We start from the raw sequence: 21,973 nt of genomic DNA, 5'->3' as shown, positions 1-21,973 counted from the left end.
TGGAGTGGGGGGGGGGGGGGCAAATTCACACCAAAGTTATGAGTTTGTTTCCGTGAGAAAATAGTTGCAAAACTTCAATCAATTCTGGAACATTTTTTAAATCAGTAATAGAACTCAATAATTATATGTTCGCCAGTACCCATTTCTACTTTCGCATTACTCAAGTATTGCAAATATCATCAAAATTAATATCACTTTTAAGATATTGAAGGCTAAGACGAATATTTATATGATTAAAGAATATCTACGTGAATGGAAAACAGTTTTGCATGGAGTTCTCTTCCTAGTGAAACTTGCAGGACTTGGTATCTTTTTTACTGTTGTTTAATAATTTTGCTCTCATTTTTCTGCCATCAAATGTGAGATAGTTTCTGGTGAATGACGACGAATTTTCTGATTATTCCTAAGGTTTGAACCAGTATAACATTTCAGCTAGATTCTGCAACCAGAATCTTCAAGATAAATAAATGTTTCATGGATTAAAATTCCTGATCTTCTATTCCAAAATTTAATAACCTTCTAAGCTCTCATTAAGCTTGTAATTTTCAAATTATCCATTCAGTTTAGGATGTGACAGTAGTAAAGAGATAAGTGTAATATATCTTGAAATACCAGTGCTACCATTACATTTTTAGTGTTAAGTACTTTATTCGAGAGCAGGATTTTCTTGACGCAAGAAATTTACAATCTGCTCTGCGACACAATTAATTGTTTGGACTCAGAGCTTCAGGCACTGTTACAATTCAGGTCCTACCTGATGAATTGTGGTACAGGTTCAGAGCTGAATGTGAAAGCTGAGGCACATGCTATAATGAGTGCAATATGTTTTAATTAAAACTCCTCTAGTGCAGCTCTGAAAGAACTCATATCATCGGAGAGTGAGAATGTAACAATGTTTCAAAGCAGACAATTTTTTTCATTTATACACGAACAACCATTGTTTGAAGCGAAAAAATTTTATATAAATGTGATATTAACCAAGATAATATTTCCAATTTTTTTAATAGTTAAGCCTGTATTCTTGAACTTTTATATCGAGTATATTTGAGTAATATGTGTTTAAACACTGAGCATAAATGAGTAAAAACAAAGAAAGATCAGCAAATATTTGATATTATGAAGGAGTAGCATGCATATTAGGGTACCGCAATAAAAAAAAACCTTAATTTTTTTTTCTCGAATTCCCAATTCATGAAAACGTAGTTCATAATATAGTATTGAACCGCATGAACGGAAAATGTGCTGTGATTGTTTTAAGCATTGCCACATCTAGATTTCGTATTCGCCAACTGGTTAACACATAAGACATTCAATTCCGACGTTTGAATGGAGATAATAATTTCTCTATACAATAAACGGAAGATTGTATGGTAGCGTTTAACAACTTGTTTAGTTTTCGTCATACCAGTGCGTCGTAAAACATATTTTGTCGTACCGATTTTTCGGAAGATGAAAAACTACGTCTCATTCTATGTTGAATATCTCGGAGATTGTACAGCCTATAATTTTCTGCGACACACAGATTTGAAGAAAACTAAATAAGTTTTCAAACGCTACCGTACAAACTTCTGTCAATTGTATAGAGAAATTATAATGAATAGAATTGATTTCTTGGATTTGAAGGTTAAAAGGAACTAAACGTAATGAATTTGTTCACGTTTCGGCATGGGCCCTTCTCAAAATAAAATTTGTTTAATAATCTGTCCAAGCAGCGACACTTATCGACCTGCCATGTCGGATCTGCCATTCAGAATGTTGGAAATATGATGTTAGATTTGAATTCAGCGACCTTAAAAACCATAAGGTACTTACTTTTGTAAAAATCGACCTATTTTGTCGAATTTGCGTCCGCTATATTAGAGCCGCCATTTTGAATTTTGGAAATCTGAATTCAGATCTGAAATAAGCGATGTCGAAATCAATCCTATTTATTATACTAAGGTCATGAATCCAACTCTATAGAAATTGTAATCTCCATCTAACTGTTAGAATTGGATTTCTCAATGCGGCACCAATTAAAAAAATCGCACAGCGTTATTCTTTTACGAGATTTAATATTATGTTATGAACTATGGTTTCCTGAAGTGTAAATATGTTACTCACCGACTCAAGGCCGGGCTCGTGTGACAGGTGCGGTTGTAGTAGGAACTGGTGTGCTAGAGGGGCCTGTGATAGCTGCACGTCGTTCCATTTCTAACTCGTTTAACCTTTTCCATAATTCATCTCTCTCTTTCTCTCTCTTTTTCTCTCTGCAGACAGAAGACCATCAATTAATAAGATTAGCAGGGTATTGATTAAAAAAAAAAAAAAAAACCAAAATAACTGTGTGTCAGTTGATAACAATTTGCAGTAGGTTTAAAAATACAAAGCATCAAGCGTTTGGTTGGCATATATGAGAAAGGATGAGCTTACTTTTGTCTTTCAGACTTATAACTGGCTGTGAGATCGTCAAAAAGCTTGCTGTTCATCTCCATAAAAGTTTTAAGGACGTTGTAGACGAGGGCCACAATTGTTTGGTTCCAGTGTTCTTTGCTGATTCTATATAGGGCAGGGAACATGATTCCCATTATCACGTGGTTATTTTCTTCAATTAGCGACATAATGTACTCGTTATTCCAAAAGTACAGCGCCCTCTCTGCGACCTGTATAAATTCAGAACAGTATTCCATATTAAGACACAACATTATTCTTAACTGAGGAATCCTATTCCTAAGTGTATACACCAGCTGCTTGTGGTTGATAGTGTTTGAAAAATTTTGGGACAAGCTTGCAGTTAGCGAAAGATGTAAGCATATCAAGTGATAAATTTCGTTTTCTTTTTTCACGTGTTGCAGCTACAAAATACTATTTTGTGACATCTGAGTGGAAAGTTCGAATTTCGGAACCTATGGAGCATACATGAAGTACACTATTCTCGAACAGCACGTAAATAAAAAATATATGCATGCTCATGAAACTTTCGATCGCAAGAATGTTAAAAAATACTGCTTGTGGTACACGTGGCTAGGTGATGTCTGATTTCTCTAATTACTGCACTCGTTTAGACATCCTCTACTTTCCACACTCGTCACACAATATACTATATTGCAGATTTATACAGTTTTCCTTTTTTCAATTTTGATGATATTTAACAGAAGTACCTTCTTATTCATTTACCAGAAAAATGTATTCAAGAGTACCAAACGACGTGATCGAAATTTTTCATATATTATTTGGTTCAAACACGAGTTTTTGAGACTTTTTGGACGCATACCGCGCATTTTCGTGGATGTGCATCATAAGGTCCACTCTGAGCAACTCTGCTGTTCATTTGTTAGTGTGTGACTGATACGAAACTCGGAGCTGCTCATAGTCGACTTGTATTCTGAATTACCTATCATTAGGGATACCCTGGTGCATATCCACGAAAACACAGGGTATAGATTGGTGATTACTAATAAAATTTATCAAGTGATAAACAAACCTTGTGTTACAGGCTTCAAGAAACAGGTAAATATATTTAAGCACTTTTCTTTACCTCTCTTTCAACACTTCTGAAGTCTGGCATGGTTGAAATTACAAGGAAAAAAAAAAATGTAAATAATTTGGCTAACCTCAGTGTGTAAGCTTTTGAACTTCCTATTAGGATGCATATCGAGCTCAGGAAAAAATTTTTGAACGGAATGGTTTTTCCAATTTGATGATTCAAATAACTTGAAAACTGTTGAACTCATTAAATCTAAAATCTAGTCAGGTCTGTGTTAACAACTTGATGCTCTTCATTTCCAATTTTTTCATTACATTCTAAATTTTACCTCATTCGAAATGAAGCAAGTAAACGGGGCTTTAACAATGAGCATCAAAATCGGAGTTTGGAGCACCTAGTTAACATTTAATTATCGTGTAATTGCTTTTCCGAATTAGTCACCCCTAGTGTGGATTCGCTTCGTGACAGCATCAGCAACCCCACAAGAGGGAGAAAAAATCGTTAATGACGAGCATCAAATTCAGGGTTTGGGGGTCCATGGCGCATATAATTAGCATTTAATTACTGTGTAGTTACTTTATCGAAATCACCCACCCTCGGTAGATTGTTCTATGTGGCGTTGCTATTTCGTATCAAGCTGGTGTTTTTCGAAAACACGGAGCGAAAAATTCGGCATTGCAGCATTTAAGTAGCATCTAATTAGCACTCAATTATTTCATATAGTGAACTTCAAATTTTTCATGTAGCGGTACAGGGTTAATAGAGGTGTTGAGAAGAGCGACATCAATTCCGACTCAAAAACTTGCAAAAAAATGAGAGAACACATCTAGATAATGTTGCAACAAATCATGAGATATTCATAGATCAATTCTCTAAAACCTTTTCACTTCCCAAAACGGAACGACGACGAAAACTACTAGGAAATAGCAATTAATACCAACCGCAGAAGCTACGCACAAGAGTGCGAGACTACGGAACAGGACTTGAATTTCAGGAGGTTTGATACTAAAATGAAAAAGTTACACGAACGTGATTCTTTTTTCAATTGATAGCATTTGATGAAAAATAATTATGTGAAAATTTCAATCACATTGATCATACCGTTTTCGAGTAAATAACAGTTAAATTTACATAGGTCCTTACTGGAAAAGTAGTAAAATTGCAGTCAAATACGTATACTTTTTGGAATAAAGTTACATATACAGGATGAACATTGATGTAGACAAATTGGATTTTCTAAACCCTTACATCAAAGAAAAATAGGCACTCACAGTTGTATTCTTTAAATAAATAAATCTAAATAAAGCAAAAGATGCATTATTTCAACCCAACCCAAGCGACGCGGCAACATTGTATCCATCGACACCATATGTAGAATAAAAATATAAATATAAATAAGAGTGCACTGTTGCCGCATCTTGCGCCTAATTTGAATACATGTTCAAATTAATTATTTTCATAGAAATTAATTAAAAAACACACTCGAGGCAAAAAGACCGTTGCCTCCTTATTGCACACAATTCTTTTTGTAACAACTGTAATGGGAAGTTCGACTCGAGAAAATTGTAAACGTGGTAGGTCAACTCAACGTAGACGCATTTCTGCAACACAGTGGCGCGGTCGTAGTCAAAAGTCATAACGTCAGATGGCCCTAGTTGCACCGGTTTAGCTCTGAAAACCGTTAGGAAAATACAATTTCCGAACAGTTGTGTGATATTGCCTAACAGTTTCTGAATTGTGGGGAATCTGGTACTTCACGAATCCGCCACAATGCGCGAAGTCGAACTGGCATTTATTTTATATTAGCAACATCAACAATTCACACGATAATTAATTTGCATTTACTTTTTTTACTGTAGCAAAAGAAATCGAAAACTTTTTTGCATTTTTTGTATACGCTTCACAACGACGGATCTTAAGAAACTTGGTGGGTGGAAATCTTCTATCGTAGCCGAAGTCTACACCGAAAATTCTATTCAACACAAAAGAAGAACACTTTTCTCAAACAGAAAACCCACTCACGGAAACAATCGGCTTTTATTTCTGTGTTACATATAGGACGTTACTCCCGACTCAACTCTAGCCTTTTATGGGTAAGTGTGATCTATCAGTTTGAAAGCTATAATATTATCGAAAGTTTATAATAATACAAAGAGATGTAATTCAAAATGAAAAAGAGAGAAAAACTGAAAAATGAATTTGCGGGAAATATAAGGCCATATGTCCTGTAAATGCGGGAGAAAAGTAAACATTATGGTTGAATCGGGATGAAATTAAAGGTAAATATGTCCATAACTTCAGCTCTAATTAAGTTGTGGTAACTTTTTTTTTTAAGTTACATGTCTTAGTAGTGTTATTCGAATCTTTAAAAATATCTACAGTAATATGAAAATTAACGAAGCTATTAACATTTATTAAAGGGCTGTAATATCAGATCTTCAAAAAACGGCCTGTCTTCTTGAAAAAATTACTTTTTGATGTTATACTTCAAAAATAGATGCTGAAAACTAACACTGATTTTTCTGCACACTGTGGGATTAATCTGTCAAAAGTTATCGACGACTTGCGGAATTACGTAGATCTGTCATTATTGCAAAGCTATGCGACGTAACCGCGTAAACTTTGGACCAAAATTCGAGAAAAGATTATTATACACGTCGCATGAGTTTCGGGACATGGCATTGAAAATTCACCAAAGTAATAGCAATAAAAAAAACGATCAATACCCGTGTTTAACGGTAATTTACAGGTAAACTAACAATGATACGTGATTTTTGTGCAAGCCATATTTTATAGCGGGTATTTTCCTCTAAAACCAACTCAAAAAAATAACGTGCAATACAAGTTTCTCAATTTACAAAAAAATTTTGTTTGGTAACTGGGACCTAATTTTTCTGGCAAACTTGAGAATATGTTCCTGAGGATCTAATGAACCTGTACTAGAATTGTCACCCCCATATTCTTCGTCGAACAGAGTCATGTACATTCCGACTGGACTATGTGTACTATGTAATAATTCCGTAAACTATCTTCATCCAGGTTATAAGTGACATCCGCACGTGACTATTCCTTTTGTGCACACTTACGTTTTAAATTGCATTCAGCATGACAATGACGCATATGGAGAGATCCAAAAGGGGGGAGTCTGGTGGTGGTTAATGAGGGCCCTATCTGTCTACGGTCCAAGGTGACCGTACAGTCGATTCAATATAGTCGGTCAAGGCTGGGTATAGCACCCAGACTTGTATAGAGGTCTAGCTAGGGAATGAAGCATTTTTGCATGACAACGATCTAGGATAGGTGCGACCTGAATATTCTTATAGAGCTAATGCTCGTGATAAAGGCCTATGTGATTCCAGTCACAGATTTTTTTGGTGAAAAAATATGCGGTGCTTTCAAAGTTAGTGAAATGATGTTTATAAAGGATAGCGGCAAAATTATTAATATGATAAAAAAAAGAGTTTAATAAGAATTTGTAGGTATTAAAAATACGAACAATTTGGCTAACCGCACATTGAAATTGATTAACTTGTTCTCTTGCAAAGTAATAAAAATCTACTAAAACAGTCATTTCTAGAGTAACGAATAATTTATGCAATACTACATGTACATGCATACATCTTTGAAAGTCTCGGAATATATGCCTCTTGGTATACCAAAAAAGTGTGTGAATCCACTTTCAGCGCGAGCGCCTGCCAGGTAGTGATGGCTTCCCCGACTCCACCGCCATACGAGGCGTCACATCTTGTTCGTGAATTAACCGTAAAAATGAACGGTACGTTCATAAGTAATATCTTCGAAAATTTTATGACAGTTAGTATGAGTCTTTGTTTACATTGTACTCAAATTTTATCTCTTTATGTTAAAAAGAGTAGCTGCAATAATTGTTGAAAAAAAATTAATTCTTCCCTCAATTTACCTCGACGCATTTTTTTTCTAAATTTGTGTAAAAATATCAGCTTTTAAATAATGCTAATACCGATTCCGTAACATGACAATTGACAGAGTGATTCCATTTGTTTATGAGTAAAAACCATACCCCCCTTTCACAGCCATTTGTCACCCACTTAATTGTGAAAAATCATTTTGCCCCAAAGTGTACATCATAGTGAGACTCTTCGGGATTAATATTGTTCAATTTTTGTTGCTCTCCGATAAGATGCCAGATCGGCAATTCCATACAAGAAGAGTCGATTATTAATAACAATAGCAAGTAGTTTTTCTCAAAAAGTATTCATCCAATTAATTCTACCATATTAATAGTTTCGTCGCTATTACTTGAAATCATCATATCACTAACTTTGAACGTACCGCAAATTTTTTTGCCAAAAATCTGTGACCGGGAATATATAAACTTTGATCACGGGCTTCGGTTCTATAAGAATATACAAGGTCGCATCCATCCTGGATCTTTATTATAAAAAGTCGTTTTTTCGGCGTTATTTCCTGGACTAGCCTGGAAACAGCAAACGGGTTTTTATCGTTCATACTCTGGCAGCTGAAAGCACTGGCAGGTAAGAATGTTTTGAAAACACAATTGTTGACATATTTTGCATAGTATAAGCGTCGTTAATTCCAATTTCCCATTGTGATATGTGAAATTACAGGAATGTAATTCACCACATTTCTGCGTAAGTGGCGACCTGTGTGGCCACTGGCCATCCATAGATCCACCGATATGACTTCAAAATTAAGATCATTTCCAGACCTGTGTACAATATCGTGCTATATCACATCTATAGCATCATCTTTAGACTGTGTAGGAATGCTAGCTGTACTGATCGAGTAAATTCATTCTTGTGTTTCGTTCATTCCATAAACAAATAATCCAGGTAATCGAGGTGAAAATTAGGCCAAAGTTCTGAGTAATTCCCCGTAGTAACAAAAAAATATCACGTGGAAGAATTAAGCTTATACATGGATAACTCCACCAATTTTCTTTTGACGATCCAAGGTTAAAAATTCGATTTTTCTGCAATTTTGATATCATGTAGTATATACAGTTGGAGACAATGAATCTGAGATGGCTAATATTTTACACTAGACAGTTATGTTGGCAACACAGAGAAACCTACAGCGCCGCAGTTGGCCGAGTGCGAAACTAGCCCAATCTCAATAAGCATAACATAACCCATGACCGTCGAATCTAACGTTACAATACCGCAGGCATAATGACTTGTTGGATTGACACATTTTCTAAGGTTAGATTCGACGGTTATGGGTTATGTTATGTTTATTGAGATTGAGTTTGTTTCGCGATCGGCCGACTGTGGCACTATAGGTTTCTCTGTGTTGCCAACATAACTATCAAGTTTAAAAAATGAGCCGTCTCAGATTCATTGTCCCCAAGTGTACTTAGTTGCAAAAACCCGGCAAGTTTCAAAGTTTTAGCTTTTGCGGTTTAGAAGAAACCCATTGATCAATTTTTTACCTTCAAACAGATTTTCATATTAAAATTTTTATTTTACTTTTATGGTGGAAAAAATATGCTCATAGGTGAATTCGATGTAGAAAAGTTTGATCTTTCCGACCATAGATTCTGTTTTACATTGACGTCTCATGGAGCAGAACTCTGGTGGATATTAGAATGGCGCTACTGCACCTACTTAATTGGGATTTTAGTCATTTTTATGCTCCACCAATGATAGGAAATTTCACGTTTCTCTTTGTATTTATCTCCCGTCCCATGGAGCGGATATCTAGTGAAACAACCCAATTTATAATTCAAACACATCAGGCTTAATAATATAAGTATGGTAAATTTCACTGTTATTTCACTTCGTCCTCAAACTATCACATTTTGACTGTAGCATCTATGATCAATTTTACTCTACGTATTTCTAAGGATTAGAAAATCTAGTGATAGGGAGCATGGAAAGTCCTAGGTGAAAGACCCAAATAAATTACTCTCACCTAAAGGACTCTGTTGGTACACAGATGGGTCCGAAACAAACATTCGCAATGTGGGTGGCATTTGATACGGCGGCAGGGGGAGGAGGCAGGAAGAATACTCTACTCGCCTTGGGACTCACGGCTGCAGTTCTCCAAGTCGGAGTGGTTTTCATATTGGCTTGCACTAAGTCTACCTGAGATAAAGGCTGAAGTAGCAAACATATATACATCAGCAATAGCAGCCACACCGCATGTGGACTTGGTTCCTTGGACGCTTACGTAATAAGGGCAGTGTTGATGTGAGACTGTGTTATATTATTAACATGGCTAGTACGCGGTAATTGGGTGAGACTGCTATGAATCCCGGGAGATAGTGGTATTCAAGGCAATGACCTAGCACATAACCTGACCAAGGAAGGCACCTCGCGCAAAGAAAGCGACGAGGGCTGCCTCATACGTATACCATCAGAGTCCGCAAGAGGCCTATCTACGGACCAGGCGAAGACTTGTTTTGCAGACTTCTGAGCCAGAGCACCGGGTATGGCACACATCAAGGCTCTCGTTCAAGAGCCATCTCACTAGCTAGGTGTCATGCTCACTAATTTTGACAAAATTGACCTGAGAACGCTGATGGGTATCATAACCGGTCACTGGTACACCGACAAGCACCCCATGCATATGGGTCTCAGAACTGGGAGTCTGCATGAGTTGTAGGGAGGAGCAAGAGACCCCTTTTACCTGATCGCACAGTGCAATGGACTCAAGGACCCACACAGACAAGCCCTTGTGATAGACTACATCGGCGAGAAGAAGATTTAGGAGATAGGGATGAGGGTAGGCTGCTTCAATTCGCTAAGCTAGTGGACCTCATGTCTACTTACTAGGGTGCCCTAATAAGCTCGGGCACAATGGTCGAACTGGACCGAATGCCAAACCACCTCTTATTATCACAAATACAATACAGAAATATAAATAGACGCATGAAATGTTAAAATACAAGTCTTAACTGTGACATCAATTGTGATTAAGACCATATCACGGTAATGGCAGAAAAAGTGGGTGTATTTTCGTTATTTTTCTTAAGCAAACGATGAAGGAGAACGAATGTACTGATTTGCGTGGTCAATTAATACATGTTGAAGAGTTTATAAAAAAATGTGCATTATAATTTATCATTTTTTTTTTGGTTTACGCCCTCCCCACTAAAGTGCAGTACGGCGACATTGTTGCTCGCCGTTGACAGCGATTAAAGCAAAGGGTTAGTTAAAAAATATGTTCAGAAACTAGATACTTTCGACTGTACCACCACGTAGGGAAAAGTCAATGCCTCCAAAATTAACAAAATGGCGCGGCACTAAATTTTTTTTACAAAATTTATGGATAAATTGAATGGTTTAAAACAAAATGGGGTCTGTAATAAAAAAAAGTCCGTACGTGGTGTCATAGAGACTGGCTTTTCATATGATTTACGACTTGGTCCATGCAAATTGGACGCATGTTTTTTTTTTATGTACTGTCAAACAAGTTTATAAATGTAGTTTTAAGAAAAATGCGTTCCACGTTTGAGTGATGGATAATTCATACATGAGAACAAAGTTTATCAACTCACCAATTTTTAAATTTAATACCTTTAATACGTTCACGAGGCCCATGTAACCGTAGTTGAAAAGTATGGAGGCAATATTAGCCGCAGTTTCCAAAAAATGGAGTTTAAATTCCGTAGTCGCGCGCTTGAAATTGTTTCACAGAAAATGCTTTATCTTCGCCAATTTGACGAATGTCTTCAAGAAATTTGGAGAGAGCATTCTTGAAACATGCATCTGTCAGAAAATGGAAAGAAAAAAAAAAGAAACAAAAAATTTCGAATTTTTACCTTAATGGTGACATAAAGAAATAAGAGAGCGCTATGGACCGGAATGAATGACGTATAGGTACGAAAGACTTATAAACTAGTACAAATGAAATATGCAAATGAAACTTCTTTATGTACTCTACAAGTAGAAATTGCCGGGACTAAAAGGAATTTAACGAACAAACGAAAAAACGTACAGGTAAAAAACGTATAAACGAGACTTCACGAGTTATTTAGGTCAGGAAAAAAATACTACTCATAACTATGAACTTTATTACTCCTAAAATGCGGGACATGCAATAATAGTAACACATATTAGAAAATTACCAATTTTTTGGATAAATTTCAGGATATGTATAATTTGCCCATTATCGAAATTTAAACCATTCCCGTTCATCTGCTTATCGAATGAACGAAAAATAAGAATGAGTTTACTTGGTCGGTGAATGTGAGAGTGCTACATACCCTTGAAGAGATTCAATGAGGTACTACAAAAATTGTTCAAAGAGCTCGAAGTCCGTCAACAATTTCCTGATATATATTACTGAGTGTTCCTTCGAATTTGAGAAAAAAAATAAAACCCAATGATGGTTGCATTCCCCAACAGCACAGAACTTGTGGACGTGTAATACTTGTGGCAGCAATGTAATAACATTTGATTGTCAGTTATACTGCATCAACATTGCTGTAACACTCTGTTTTTTGTTTTTTTTCACAAAATTTTATTTGGAGGAAAATTACCTTTTAATAGAGCTACTTTAGTTTATACTTTATTCGGATCGAATCTAGTCATTTCATACCATACCATACCATCACCATTAGTCTTTACCTTTACTGGACTTCTGAGGAGATTAGGAATTTTGTAGGCATGCATATAGTTTGTCTATTTGGTTAGGTACAATCCATAGGGTGTTTATTAAAGTAGAGATTCACGGGCAGTAGTAATTTCTGATATCAAACTGAAAACTTTGACTGTTTAACTCTGGTAGTTGAGCCATTATTGTGGTTACTCATATTGTTGGCTGCAAATGAATTCACGATATTGTATTACTGCCTGTAACTTTACCCTGTGCCTATACCGAATAAACAAACTGTGAATAGATGAACGTAAGTCTATAGCAATAGCTGGTGCATTTCTATCATGCAATGTAGGTAATTTGAAAAAATAATTCATGATGCGTTAACAGGATGAACAATTAAGTACAAGTATTTAATATTGATGTTAACCTGGAAATGCGGCGAAGACACACAACGTGCAATCTGTCTGAATAGTGGCTCCTGTATTTTCACAAATTGGCTAGGTTCTATAACATCCAGAATCTCTTCGATCTCACCGAGGAACATGACTTCTTTCTGACTGCATGTCTTAGGCCAGAACTTGAGAAGTCCGCGAACAACTGGCTCAGTCAAAGTTGCATCTTTTTCCAAGAATTGTACTACACAGTAGGCCAGCTGTGCATGATAAAGTGATAAACACTTTACTTTATGCAGCGGTAACAAAACCTGAAAAATACAGAATGAAACATTATCAAAAAAACGTGACGAAGATGTTCTGCTAATAACAACCATCTCTTTTAGCATCACATAAATATGTACATACAATTCATTATCACAGGCTCTCTGTTCTTAATAATTTCAAATTACTTTTACAATATTTAAATTTAGAAATGATTCGTTTAATAAAAGATATTTGACATGTAAAACATCTGACAGTTGAGTTTTGTGTTTGAGCCAAATACAAGTGCTCTTGAATCAGTCAGAATCCAGCGCGCCAAGTGTACATGTGTGGCAAAAAGAAAAAAAAAAATGGGCCCATTCTTAGTATAGTAGTTTAGAAAGATTCTAACGCCTTTAGGTGTACCGAAAAATGCAAAACTCTATTTCGCTCTTTCTGAGGCACTCTACCAATTTTTGTTATTCGAATTTCTAAAAATACTGTAATTCGTTCAAAGTAAAAATTTAACATTCTTATAAGTCATTCGAAAAATAGTATACTGTGTAACAAGGAGGCAAACTCGATCTTTTCGGACCGAGCGTAAGTTTTCAATATCAGTTGTAGGTGAGCATACTTGTGCGAATCAAAGACGAATATTGCGAATACGCAAACCAAAAAGACCGTTGTCTCTTTGTTGCCTCCTAGGACTAAAAGTAGTCTTTTCTACACACCGTTCATGCGCAGTTACAAATAAATCTAACATTACGCGACCCTAACCTCGATTTCGTGCTTTGTGAAAAAAACGCGTGACATAATCCTGTTAGATAAGGAATCGTGTGTATAGGAGCTGAAAGTTGTCTTCTCCGTACTGCCCGTATACGCATACGCAGACGCACACTACCAGCATAGAAACGGGTATTTAGTGGATGCAAAACGCGTGAAACAAAGGGCGTACAACCTGCTTGCATTGTATAAAAGATATTAACTTCACATTTTATAGTCACTATGTGATTTTTTTTTAAGACTATTTCGAATAATCGATTAACTCTAATTTCTTACATTTTATTATAACTATAGATGTGCAATAAAGCAAATATTGGCACCAACAATTTCTCAGTATAATAAGTTTTCAATTTCAGAATAACGTGTTAATAAAGTGAGAACACCCGTTTATTGCTTATTAAACTTACCTTTTTTGTAACGTTTGAGTGTAAATTGAAGATAAGCTGGTTTAATTACTTTGAATACCTCGACGCATTAGTGCCAATTGGCTTAAAAAAGTAATTGTGAGTGCTGATGCGTGGGTCCATCATGGATCGAATGTCATATATCCATTAAAAAATGATTGACTAGTATAAAATATTGTACGATACAGAACGAGGTTTACTGCGAATCTTAAAATTTGATATCTCTTCAATCTTATTTTTTGTATTACTTGAGCCAAAAAAAAAGGCGAGCAATTTCTCTTTTCTTGAATTATCGTAGGTATACAAATAATAGTATTACGATAAACATTGCCTCTATAGATAATTAAAAAATGCTGCGGGATGGTTTCAGATCTGAACAATAACAACAAATGAACATATTCAGTGACATATAATAACACATAATTCTGAATGTTTAATAGTTATTAAAGCAGATTTATGTAGGAAATAATTCTAATAATAATAATAATAATTTAATGCAATTGCTTCATCAATAATCCATAGCTTTGTTGTGATAAACCATAGACGGACATTGTTTTTATAGTTGTTTGCCAGAAAATGTCAAAGGTAACAAATTTACAAAACTCACGAGATAAACAACGCGTTGACTATATGTTTCGACACGCTTTCATGGAAAGTCGTCGTTTACGAACCATCTAAAACTCACTCGTGTTTACGAAAGACCACCTGCAGCACTTACAAATGGCGTGGACCATGCATTACAAGTCTAAAGAAAAATAGAGTTCGACACGCATACCAAAAGCAACAATACCAAACTTGTGTACAGAAGCAGTATTGTCTATTAGTTTCAGTTTTTGAATGCTTAAATTTTTTCAAATTTTTTCATCATTGAAAACAAGACAGGACAAACTAAATTAACAACGTTTGGTTTGTCACTGCTCATTTGTGGGCGAAGTTGTCGGTAATGTGCTCGAGTACTTCCACGCGGCATGCAAGCTCACACTTCTACAGTATATTCGTGAAAACAAAGAGATTTCTTGCTATTTTTTTTCTTTAAAAATTCTCAAATCTTCGTAGAATTTGTAGCATTTTTTTCAACTTTCACATAATCTTCAACATAAAAAAAACTTACAGAAAAATTGCTTTTCAAAAAAATTAACGTATTATTGATTTCACCGAGTCAAAAACATAAACATTTTCTGGGGACAACCAAAGTGAGCAGGTCCTGTTCCTAGCAACAGAACTGTCAATTTTTATATGCAAGTTGCTAAAAACTAATGTTGTAAATAACGCTGGAAATTTGATATTTTCGTTGCGTTATTTAGCTGAAAAATCTTAATCGTTGACCTGCTTAATTCGTCGCATGTGAAAGTAGCCTCGAATAACTGTTTATCAATTAAACAAATATGTAACTACAAGAGAAATTTGTTAAATAGCTAACGAAGTGAGTAAATAGTATCTTATTTAAACATTGTTCCATTCTTGAGTGATAAAATCGTTTCAAATTTATTAAAATGTTTAGTTGATTTCAACTAATTTTTGTTACACCGACAGATTTTGAATTGATACCAATATTTACTTCGCCGCCCGTGAGCACGCATTTCGTTGATTCAATGAATTTTTTCTCGCAGTGTAGACTTTTTATCACGTGACTTGCAATAGTGCGTAGAACACAGTGGAAGATACACAGACGTTCACAGTATGCGTATGGTTTTGCATGTAGAATTGCATTAAATACGGGTTTTTTGGTTGCAGCGACGCATAGGCTTAGATAATAATCAATACAGGTGATACGCCCACACTTCAAGATGCGAAATCGATGAATTTCTCTCGATTTCAGTCGAATTTTGGGTGTTAGTTCAAATCTATTCTCTATAAATAATTGGATTTATTCATCTTATGTAGCTGTTCCAGGGTAATTAGTTAAATTTCAAAAAAATTTAAATTTAGGGAAAGTAGGCGAAAGCTTGATGGAAATAGCGGGTATTAGAGTTCCAACATTTTCCACAATACTGACCAAATAGACTGAAATTGGGCGTGAATACTTTTTTTTTGGGTAATATTAACACGTGAACACGTAAAATTTGGAATGTAAAATACATCAAATTGATTTTTTCAGTCCATTTTAATTTATGAAAAAAAGGTAACAGTAAAACTCTTTCAGGGTATATTTAAGGGAAGCCTTCCGTTTTAGAACGCTTGTAGGGGAAGAAAAAAAAAATAGGTTACTTTTAGGAAAATAGGGGACCCATTATGCAGTCTTCGGTAAAGATTGACTATCGTATCGTCTTAGGCAAAATAAACTTTTATGAGTAAGACGCAAGTGAACCCAAATTCGAACCGAATTTTTAAATAGCCTCTTGACTGATTGTATATTGGTATATGTAGTACAATCATTGAATGACAGATAAGAATAATATTGAGTTTACCTTGACCAAGAATTGCTTGTGTTCTACTTTGAGAGGTAGAGCAAATCCGTTAATAATGCTTCCCAGTATTTCGAGCAATTCTCCAACCCCGTTGAAATGTTCTGTCTCGTAAACGAACCTGTGATATCATAAATTATTAGTTCGTCATATCGATTACGAATAGTCCTACACATGCCCGCGTGATTCTGAGAAGGCTAATTTTTTGGATCCGTCGATTAAGTTGGCAATGCAGACTAAGCCTCTCAGAATCACTGCGGGCATATGTACCTGTGCACAATATGTTTCTTCAAATGACCACAAGAGTAAAAAAATTGAAATTCTCAAATTTCTTGGCATTACGTTATAGTCTAACTAAATAATATTTATATAAGGCTAAAAATATAAAATTTCTCCAAATCGGACAAAAAGATGAGAATAACTCGCAGCTTGTAACAAAAATTAGGAACGCACCTCAAGAAAATGTTGTTGATTTGTTTTCGGATGAAGGCTCGAAGGCCGAGGAACTTCCCGTAAATACGATGTAGGACAGTCTTCAGAAAGTCTCGTTCCCTAGGGTCTTCCGAGTCAAACAAGTCCAATAACTAAATCAGAAATACACAATGATCAATTTTTTACATGTTCATTTAATCAAAAACATACATAATATCACAAAATACAAAAGTGCCAATTAATATCCCATAATGTCCCTCATACCTTTGTGCTGTAATTAAAAATATTTTCGATTAGAAATTTTGATATTTGAATTTTATTCAAGTATAAATGTTAATGCATCAAGAAACTTGTACTATTTTATCAAGAGCACAGTAAAAAGGTTGATTCGTGATGACTGACGCCACCAGAACTGGCTGAAAAAAAATTTGAATTAAAAGCATAAATTAAAGAGCTATTTGTGAGTTCTGCAATGCCGCAAACCCCGATTTTTCAGCTCGTTTCCGTTACGAGAAAATCAATTTTGAAAAAGTGTGGGGGGGGGAGGGAAGGGGGGCAGCAGCAGCAGCAGCAGCCTACCGAAAATCTAGCCCCCCCATGGTAAAATTTTTTTTTAAATATTATTTTGACCACGTAAGAATTAGAAGCTCCTTGGATACGGTTGGAAACAATGTCGTAGAAACAACCCCTATAGATATATCCACGCCCGATCGCGACGAGAAAACAAAACAAAAAAAAAATTCAAAATGATGAGTAGGTACTGGAATGTTGCGTGATTTAAGAGCTTTAAAATGTCTGCGGTAAAAATTTTTACTTTCAACCCTTAAGGACAAACAAAAAAAAATAAACCTACCCTTAAGATTCATCGCAGTGAAGCCTTTTTTATGGTGAAACGTTTAGCGATTTAAGAGCTAACATGATATGTGAGATTTGTTTTTGAAGCAACACCCCCTTAACCGCCCCCTGCTTCGATTTGTTTTAGATCATCAGAAAACTACCTTTAAAATTCATTGCAACATTTCTTTTTTACGGTAAAATGTTCAGAGATTTAAGAGCTAAAAGGATATGCATAATTTGATTTTAAATTTTTTTTTTTTTTTTAAACTGTATGTGGATTGGCATGTTCAAGCGTACCCTGCCGTTATTGAAAAATCGAATTACGATACGTAAAACGCATCAACTACTGACTTTCAATAGCTATTAAGGGGGTATGTACGAGTTGGATGCTGGAAAAGTAGAAAAATTTTAGGAAGTTGTATCTTGACAACCAATTATCCAATTAATTATATAATTAATATAATTATAATTAATTATCCAAAATAAAATGTTTGTAGATCGAGGATCGTTAAAATTTTTTTTCCATTAGCATCAATTAATGAGGAGCATCATGATTGACCATAACGTCAACCATTTCGCACGGTGACATGTTTTGTGGTTCCCACGGTTCCGAGTTGGCAATGAATCTAGGAGAAACAAAGTAATAATTTTTAAAAAAGTGGGATCGTGGCAACGAGCATTACGTATTGGATTTGAAGAATCCATTTGGATTGTTTTTTGGTTCAGTTTAACTGGCAACTTGGAATCGTGGGTATAATGGTTGACTTTATTGTCAATAAAAATCCTTCTTATTGATTGATTATAATTATAAAAAATATACAAATGACGCTCGACCTGCATACTTTTAAATAGAAAAAAAAACCCTATCGAATTAAATAATTGGTTGACGAGATGCAAGATCTCAAAATTCACCCACTTTTCCAGCCATCAACGCGTATATACCACCTTAAACACTAGCCAAAACCAATGATAATGAAAGAGACAGTAGTAAAAAGTGAGCGTAATAACAAGGACCTATAACAATAATAAGGAACAGCGACAAGAAACAGTGATAACTATAATAAGAATAAAAATAATGAGACACGAAACAACAAGAATAGTAGCTAGAAGCACAAATGATGACGAGAACAAAAAATATTCTTTTATATTGTAAATTTCCTGTAACGAGCTCGAAAACTATATTTTCCGTCACCTTAAAAATGATAATAATGGATATTGTAAAAACACTGTAGCAAGCTGTGTTATTTTTGTATTATATTAATTATTTTCTTATAAACCTCCGTACGAAATAATGAGTCAGAATCGAACAAACTCCAATCGAATTGAATGGTTGGTCGTCGAGATATATGTTCCCAAAATTCACCCACTTCTTCAACAGTTGACTCGTATATACTCTTGAAGGAATGCAAAATATCTGAATATTAGTTTAAGTATGTTGAAAGAAAAGTCAACAAGCTCGGTAAAAGTTTTACTGAGGTACCGTAAAAATATTAAGCACGCCATATCCGATACTCAGTTGAAATCAAACTGTTAATCAGTTATAACGTAAGGTTAGTAGAATGACAATGAATGAATATGTGTGTGGTCCTTGAAAATAAAACGAGAATTTTATTGGTATTTAAACAAATTACGGACGAACATTAAATCAATTTCTACGTACACTCACAAGGTAGATGATTTATTCGAATCCAGAGAAAAATCTGGTTTACATGTTTGTTGGCAACGAATATGCGCTGGAGGTAACAAATTAAGTATGGTTTAGAAGACATAAAACCTATCGTACCCCACGAACACTTCAATCGGTAAGTCAGCTGAAGTGGATATAGTTCAGAAATCGAATTATGCATATCCTGTTAGCTATTAAATCGCTGAACATTTTGACGTAGAAAAGAATTCGCTGCCATGAATTTTGAGGGTCGTTTTTTTTTTTTTTTTTTGTTTGTCCTTAAGGATTAAAAATCAAAAATTATCACCACCGGTATTAAAAAGCTCTGAAATCACTCAATATGCCGTACTCATCATTTTGAATTTTTTTTGTTTTCTCGTCGCTATTGGGCCTGGATATATTCATAGGGGTTGTTCCACGACATTGTTTCCAACGTATATCAGGAGCTTCTATTTCTCACGTGGTCATAATAATATTAAAAAAGAAAAAATGTTCACATTCCGGTAAGCTGCCCCCTCCCCCCTCGCGCTTTTCAAAATTGATTTTCTCGTAACGGCAACGAGTTAAAAAATTGCGGTTTGCGGCATTGCAGAGTTCAGAAGTAGCTCTTTAATCTACGATTTTTTCAAATTTTTTGGAGCAAGTGGAAGCGAGGGGGGAGCTTTGCGGAGGTAAGGAGTGACACATCAGGTTGTTTAGTGAAATATCCTTTCTGCTCTACTTCTGTCAACAATTCGGCTACTTTTTGACTGGAGGTAGCATAGGAAATAGGATTTGTGTCATTTGCGCATATAGGGATTTCTTGACTCGTGTGAGTTTTGCACTCGCATTTGGCTAGTACAGCACTTTACACTCATCAAAAAGTTCCTAGTTTATGTACACTTGCCACGAAAATAACTATTATAAAATGCGGAATTTACTCTAGCAACCGTGAAAACCATTGTGTGCAGAATGAAATCTGCCAAATTTATAGTAAAAAATATAGTTGACATGGGTATTTTTTATCACAAAAACCTAGACGTGTTCCTCTTTTCCTGCAGTTTCCTGCAGGGAAACACTTAATTTGAAGAATTTAAATAAATCAAGATCAACCCTTACAGTACGGACCCGTAATTATGAAGAACAGACAAAAAGTCGAAAGATGTCACAGAAATCCGCCATTTCATTTGATTTGGAAAGCTTTATATAAATCGCCCCTTTCATCTTGTGTCGTAGAGAAAAATTAAAAAAGTTGTTTTCGATCTTCGATAACGGAATATAGAATTTGTTTTTTTATAATTAAAGGGTCATTTTTCGCAAGATAAACATTTTTCGTATAAACTAATATAACGTAACGTAATTGCCAAACTAAAAAACTCTCAGAATTCTTTTTTAAAGATCACAGCATTTATATTCAAATCACAAAACGAATTTTTCAAGTTTTATAGTGAAAAAAATGTCCGTTTTCCCGTTATTTTCTTCAACTATACACATGAGGGTACTTTTGTTTGGAACGAATAATTTTTTCCACTCCTACCTGAACAACTTGTTCATTGCGAAAAAGGGATCCTCGCAGATGAATATTTCTGAAATCCAGCTATCAAAGGCTTCTCTCAGAATTCAAAGTTTTTCACATTCGAAATAGTTTTAATAGGACGAGTATTCTACCGCTAATATTGGCAACTATATTTCGGGACCGAGTCATCAGAAGCGCTTATAGGTACGTTTTTAGGAGTTCGGATGCCACGGTCGAACCGCCTTAAAAAAAACTTTTCGAATATCTGCACCATGCGAGAAGAAGGGCCGATTACTAAGGCAACAGAAAGATTTATATTTAAAAACACATTGTTACTAAAGAATAAAAGTTATCTAGGTATAATTTGTTTGATAATTTTGACCGTAGATCGGATTACTCGCACAGTGGGATCGAAAGTCATAAATTCGAAATTGAGAGGAGGAAACGCAATAAATATAATCGTGATTTCCGTTAGTTTTTCCAATTTTGCAAGTAAACAACGAAGATATCAAAGATTGTTAAATAATTTTTTTTTTTTTGTAAAGAACAGTAAGACGACCAACATTTGTTCAATACCTTTGCCGAGAAACCTGTAGAAATAAAGATGCGACGTAAAATCCCGGTTCTCCATTTTTTATTTAATTCAGACGTCAAATCCGTCAGTTTTGATAATAGACAAATTCAGGGTGTGTTAGTCGCGGACACATCTATCTACACAAAAATCACTCAGACTGTTCGTCAAAAAATAGCATTCATATCTCATTTGACTGGACTAATAGGCATCTAATAGGTCTTGTTCAATCTGAACATGAAAATCGCAGAAACACGCTTTGCAAAGATAGCTGTATACCTTCATTTTTATCGTACATTGTTGTGCTTCAAATCACAAGCTTGGACTCGAACATTTCTAATAGCAATAAAGTTACATAACGCACTTGGTTGTTTGTGTGTGATATGAAAAAAGTTTGATTATTCGAATCAGATAGGACTTATTAGTAAATGCAGTTAAAATTTTTATAATTTCACTGACCTGTAAAACAAATTTTTGGTCGATAACTTTCTTGCCGATAGTTGGCTGGAAGTCGGAGGACTCGAGAAAACGTAGAAAGAACTCGTAAACCAACTGAAGATGAGGCCAGCTTGCCTCTAGGGTCGGATCATCCTCCTCTGGATCGAAGTCTGGATTTTCACTAGGTGGTAGCGTGCGGAATAAATTTGCCGAGATCTGCAATTATTAAAAGAATGATAAGAAGCTTATTAGATGATTTTTCTCTTTTCATGTTCGATGAAGCAGATGATACAGAAA

At 35.3% G+C, this 21,973-nt stretch overlaps 1 protein-coding gene across 3 annotated transcripts in view; it reads right to left on the bottom strand.

Annotated features, from left to right (window-relative positions):
- The window catches only part of wdb (serine/threonine-protein phosphatase regulatory subunit widerborst), a 99,960-nt gene that overhangs the window by 1,527 nt on the left and 76,460 nt on the right, over positions 1–21,973 (bottom strand). For 2 of the 3 annotated variants that reach the window (XM_046620305.2, XM_046620304.2), the window contains exons 4-9: positions 21,698–21,892; positions 16,691–16,821; positions 16,241–16,358; positions 12,438–12,713; positions 2,413–2,642; positions 2,104–2,249 (exon numbers count right to left, since the gene is read on the bottom strand). In XM_046620305.2, the coding sequence (XP_046476261.1) occupies positions 2,108–2,249; positions 2,413–2,642; positions 12,438–12,713; positions 16,241–16,358; positions 16,691–16,821; positions 21,698–21,892 (1,092 nt within the window). In that variant the 3' untranslated portion in view covers positions 2,104–2,107. Of the gene's footprint in view, positions 1–1,812; positions 1,898–2,103; positions 2,250–2,412; positions 2,643–12,437; positions 12,714–16,240; positions 16,359–16,690; positions 16,822–21,697; positions 21,893–21,973 lie in introns of all 3 variants that reach the window. The other variant, XR_011176853.1, reaches the window with a different exon arrangement.

The sequence above is a fragment of the Neodiprion pinetum genome, chromosome 4, assembly GCF_021155775.2.
Source record: "Neodiprion pinetum isolate iyNeoPine1 chromosome 4, iyNeoPine1.2, whole genome shotgun sequence".
NCBI classification, from domain to species: domain Eukaryota; kingdom Metazoa; phylum Arthropoda; class Insecta; order Hymenoptera; family Diprionidae; genus Neodiprion; species Neodiprion pinetum.
Note: the sequence above shows the minus strand (reverse complement) of the source record. Positions and strands in the feature narration are given on the sequence as shown.